This window comes from Pollachius pollachius (genome assembly GCF_949987615.1).
Source record: "Pollachius pollachius genome assembly, chromosome: 3".
NCBI lineage: Eukaryota > Metazoa > Chordata > Actinopteri > Gadiformes > Gadidae > Pollachius > Pollachius pollachius.
In genome coordinates, this window is record NC_136936.1 from 1,617,183 (window position 1) to 1,622,182 (window position 5,000).

The window sequence follows — 5,000 nt, forward strand, 5'->3', positions numbered from 1 at the left end:
ATACAATTCATATAATAGTAATAATAATAAAGAAGTATATGCAGTTTTTCTGAATGTTTAATAATAACAATAATAATAAGGAAGTATATGAAGAATGTGTCTGAATGTATATTAATAATGATAATGGAGTATATGCAGAGTTTTTCTGAATGTTTAATAATAACAATAAGGAAGTATATGAAGAACTTGTCTGAATGTATAATAATAATAATAATAATAATAATAATAATAATAATAATAAGTGTTTTTGTCTTCCCGCAGGTCGCGTGCACAGGATCGTTCGAGTTGAAGATCGAATCGTTCTCGACAGTCCACACCGCATGCGCTTCCGACGTCAAGGAATGCCAGGTGTACTTCCGCGCGTGTCTCAAGCACGATCTGGCAGTGATCGGTCCCGAGCCCCCGTGCACGTACGGCATGGGCCTCACGGATGTCCTCCGCGTGGACCCCAGCTCGGTGTCCGCGAGCGCGCCCATCAGGGTCCCGTTCCGCTTCAAGTGGCCGGTAGGAGCCCGAGCCTTCTGTGGTCTGATACGGCCTTATCGATGTATCGATGGATGGATTAATGGATGGATTGATTGATTGATTAATTGATTGATTGGTTGTGTCTACAGGGGAGCTTCTCTCTGATCCTGGAGGCGTGGAGCTCGGAGCGCGCGGACGTTGGGTCTACAGGTGAGGCCCCGCCCCCCGGGGCTCACCGCACGTCCTCCCTGGACCCTCAAGTCACGTGGAAACAACAACTGGAGCCTATAGAAAACATCTAACGCGGTGATCCCTTCCGTCCTCAGAGAAGCAGGACCAGCTGCTGAGCCGCCTGGCGACCCGCATCTCTCTGGCGGTAGGGGAGAGCTGGTCCGGGGACTCCTCCCAGGACGACCTCAGCTCGCTCCGCTTCTCGTTCCGCGCGGTGTGCGACCCCTTCTACCACGGCGAGGCCTGCGGGGCCTACTGCCGCCCGCGGAACGACAGCTTCGGCCACAACGCGTGCGATGCGGCGGGAAACAAGACGTGTCTGGAGGGCTGGAACGGAGTCTACTGCGATAAACGTGAGTGGCAATTAAGAGGACGAATACTCGTATTAACTAGCTGGACCGCGGGTTATTAATTGGTTGATGTTCTGAAACCGATTTCTCGCGCGACAAAACTTGGGCGACAACGCGAACGGGCGACAAATGTGTCTTTTGGTGTGAACGCACCTTGACAGCGCTAACAGATAGAAGTTAGAAAGATAGAAAGATAGAAGAATCTGACATGTGGCTCCTCCATCGGCTAGCTTTGTAAACGGGGCTCTTCCCGTTGTTTTCATCTGCAGTCTGTGTGTGTGTGTGTGTGTGTGTGTGTGTGTAGGGGGGGTAAACTGTGACGTCAAGCTTCCTTGTAGTCGTCGCAATGAACAAAAGGAGCAGAGTGTGGAAGCAAGTGAGTGTGAAACAGTGCCTTGTTTCCACACTCTGCTCCCTTTGTTCCTAGGGGCCCATTCCCCCCCCCCCTCTACTTGAGAGACACACACACACACACACACACACACACACACACACACACACACACACACACACACACACAGAGACACACGCAGAGACACACACAAACAGAAATGCGCAGAGACACACGGGTAGGCGTTGTGTGACAGGAACACACATACAAGTACACTCACACACGTGGCCCAGGTTCTCATCTCCTCCTCCTCCTCCTCCTCCTCCTCCTCCTCCTCCCCTCCAGCCATCTGTGGCCCCGGCTGCAGCGAGCAGCATGGCAAATGCGTGGCCCCTGGCCGCTGCAAGTGCCATCAGGGCTGGACCGGGCCCCACTGCGACCAGTGTGTCCTCTTCCCTAAGTGCCTCCATGGGACCTGCCAGGAGCCCTGGAAGTGTGACTGCAAGGAGGGCTGGGGGGGACTCTTCTGTGACCAAGGTGAGGCCTCCTTAACAAGCTGCTTCCTAACGCGCTGCTTCCTAGCGTGCTGCTTCCTAATGAGCTGCTACCTTACAACCTGCTTCCTAACGAGCTGCTTCCAAACAAGCTGCTTCCTAACGAGCTGCTTCCTAACGCGCTGTTTCCTAACGAGCTGCTTCCTAACGAGCTGCTTCCTAATGAACTGCTTCTTAACGAGCTGCTACCTAACGATCTACCTAACGAGCTGCTGAACGGATCACTCACACGCTGCTTCTAACGCGTTGTCCTGGGTTGCCACTAACAAATAGTTTTCTGTTGAATCATCTGAAGGTATCCGGTTCCTCAGAAGAGTTTGTGTTTTACTGAGCCAGATGCAGAATGTTTCAAAGAAGACATTGTCATTCTTCATTGATGATTCAAGCCGGATTCAATGCTCTAAGCTAGCAGGCCCACATGTGTTTAATCAAAACAACCTCGTTCTGCTCGTCAATAACAAGCACCAGTTTGAACTAGCTCTTGTTGTTGGCCCGTTCCTCAGGCAAATACACTCTATGCTAGCCAATGCTACACACCTGTCCTGCTGGTATTGCCCTAGCAACAGATGTGACTAGAGTCCTGACGGTGATGTTTTTGTGTTCCAGACCTGAACTACTGCACCAACCACAAGCCGTGCAGGAACGGGGCGTCCTGTAGCAACACGGGCCAGGGCAGCTACACCTGCTCCTGTCGCCCCGGCTACACCGGGAAGGACTGCGAGCTGGAGCTCAACGAGTGCGACAGCGCCCCCTGCAGGAACGGAGGCAGCTGCAACGTGAGTCACCCCTAGCGACCCTTCGGACGCCCGTCTCATGCAGCGGCTGGGACCGCACGGTGGGCTGACGTCTTTGGTCTGCCCTGTCGCCTCTAGGACATGGAGGGGGGCTTCTCCTGCTCCTGCCCGCTGGGTTTCTACGGCAACACGTGTGAGGTCAGCGCACCGGCGTGCGGCGACACGCAGTGCTTCAACGGGGGCTCCTGCCTGCCGCGGCCGGGCGGTGGCGTCCGCTGCCTCTGCCCCGCCGGCTTCACGGGCTCCAACTGTGAGAGGAGACTGGGCCACTGCGACAGCTCTCCCTGCGCCAACGGTAAGCAATGGTGGCCCCGGTTAGGACCGTTAGAACGACCTGCTCGAGTACTACTACAGTACCAGAGAGCACCCCAGCTCTCCCTGCTGATCTCAGATGAAAGGCGAGGGGGAGAGTAGTCGACAGTACCTCAGGAGGCAGAGCGGGTGGACCGGTAAACTGAAGGTTGCCGGTTCGATCCCCGGCTCCTCCTAGCCGAGTGTCGAGCGAGGCACCTGACCCTGACTGCTCCTGACGGGCCGGCTGGCGCCCTGCGTGGGTGACTCCGCCGTCGGTGGCTGAGGGAATAAATAGTCGCTTTGGATAAAAGCGTCAGCAGAATCCCCTAAATGTAAATGTAAACGTCAGGTCGGAGGTCAGAGGAGGAGTCACTCCTCTCCTCCCACTGAGTGCAGCCAGCTGAGCGCACTCCAATGTGTTGCAACCCTCAGATAAACAAGCAGACGCACGCACACAGGAAACACACTCAGCCTGGTCCAATGTTAATCTGGCCTCCCTCGAGACTTCATTACTGTTATCTGCAACTAATCTAATTTCTCACGTCGGCCTGGGGCTTTGACAAGCAAGGAACATTCCTCTACTGGCATACTCTCCTCCCACCTCTATCAACCTCTCCTCTCTACGCCTTCCGCTCTCCTCTCCTCCGTCTCCTTCCGTTCTCCTCTCCCTCCCCTCCCCTCCTCCCCTCCTCTTCTCCCTCCCCTTCTACCTCCCCTCCTCCCCGTCCTCCCTCTTCCTTCGGGGTGAGAGCGGGCATCTGACTCTAGCACAACATTCCTTTCCGCCTCATAGCGATGCATCGCTCCCCTCTGCATGCGGGCCTGTCAGCCCGGAGTGCGTTTCACAATAAGAGCGCTCCTCCCAGTACGTGAGTCTGACCGTCTGTCCGTCTGTCCGTCTCCACAGGGGGTCAGTGCGCGGTGAAGGGCCACAGGGTGACCTGTCGCTGCCGGCCGGGCTTCAGCGGCCCGTTCTGCGCGGTCAACGTGGACGAGTGCGCGACGGCGCCCTGCCGGAACGGCGGCTCCTGCTCCGACGGCGTCAACGGGTTCCGCTGCGCGTGCACACTGGGCTACACCGGCGCCGACTGCTCCGTGCGCTCCAAGGAGTGCGACCGCCTGCCGTGCCGCAACGGCGGCGCCTGCTTCACGCACATCAGCGGGCCGGTCTGCCGCTGCCCCGCCGGCTTCATGGGCGACCGCTGCCAGTACGGCCAGCCGGCCACGACCCCGTCCCCTAACCCCGCCCCCGGCGGCGGCCTGTCCGCGGTGCTGCTGGTCAGCGTGGCGCTCGGCCTCATCACCCTCGGCCTGCTGACGGCCGCCGCCGTGTTCCTCGCCCGCCAGCTGCGCCGCGGCGGGAAGCTAGCGCTGCGCCGCGGGGGCAAGCTAGCGCTGGCGGCGGTGAAAAACGACCTGGACGCCCTCAACAACCAGGCCCCCCCCCGGGAGAGGGAGGCCTTCCTGCTGCCCGGCGGGCCCGGCAAGGTGTCCAATCAGGACGCAGCGCTGGAGCACATGGCCCTCTTCAAGAACAAGATGGCCGACTTCAGCCTGGCCAGGGAGCAGGAAGCGAGCTACAAGAACAAGTTTGACATGTAAGTCTGTCCGTCTGTTTGTCTGTCTGTCTGCCTGTCTGTCTGCCTGTCTGTCGGTGTCTTGTCTTCACCATCTGTATGTCTGTCTGTCTTTATAGTCTGTCTTACCGTCTGCCTGTGTGTAGGTTGTTGTTGAGCGTGTCAGGTCTGGTCGGCTTATCTGTTATTTCATCAGAAGAATGCGAGCGTGGAGACATGCTGGTGAACCTGTAGAGCTGCTCTTTACACTCTCTCTCTTTCCAAATAGAAACCAGCGAGACTCGTGCATCAGCGTGCCCTCTGTGCGGGGGAAAGAGGGACTCTACCAGATGGTGTTCTCCCTCCCGGAGCCCGCCGCCCACTGCGTGTTAGCTACTGAGGTAAGAGCTTAAAGGACTACCTAG

The 5,000-nt window shown here is 56.9% G+C and overlaps 1 protein-coding gene across 1 annotated transcript in view; it reads left to right on the forward strand.

The window, feature by feature from the left end:
* LOC307072038 (delta-like protein C) overlaps positions 1–5,000 on the forward strand; it is a 6,878-nt gene that overhangs the window by 505 nt on the left and 1,373 nt on the right. Inside the window, exons 2-9 of the mRNA XM_079731197.1 lie at positions 262–504; positions 615–675; positions 792–1,049; positions 1,723–1,914; positions 2,538–2,707; positions 2,804–3,020; positions 3,927–4,617; positions 4,865–4,976. Coding sequence (XP_079587323.1) covers positions 262–504; positions 615–675; positions 792–1,049; positions 1,723–1,914; positions 2,538–2,707; positions 2,804–3,020; positions 3,927–4,617; positions 4,865–4,976 — 1,944 coding nt within the window. The remainder of the gene's footprint in view (positions 1–261; positions 505–614; positions 676–791; positions 1,050–1,722; positions 1,915–2,537; positions 2,708–2,803; positions 3,021–3,926; positions 4,618–4,864; positions 4,977–5,000) is intronic.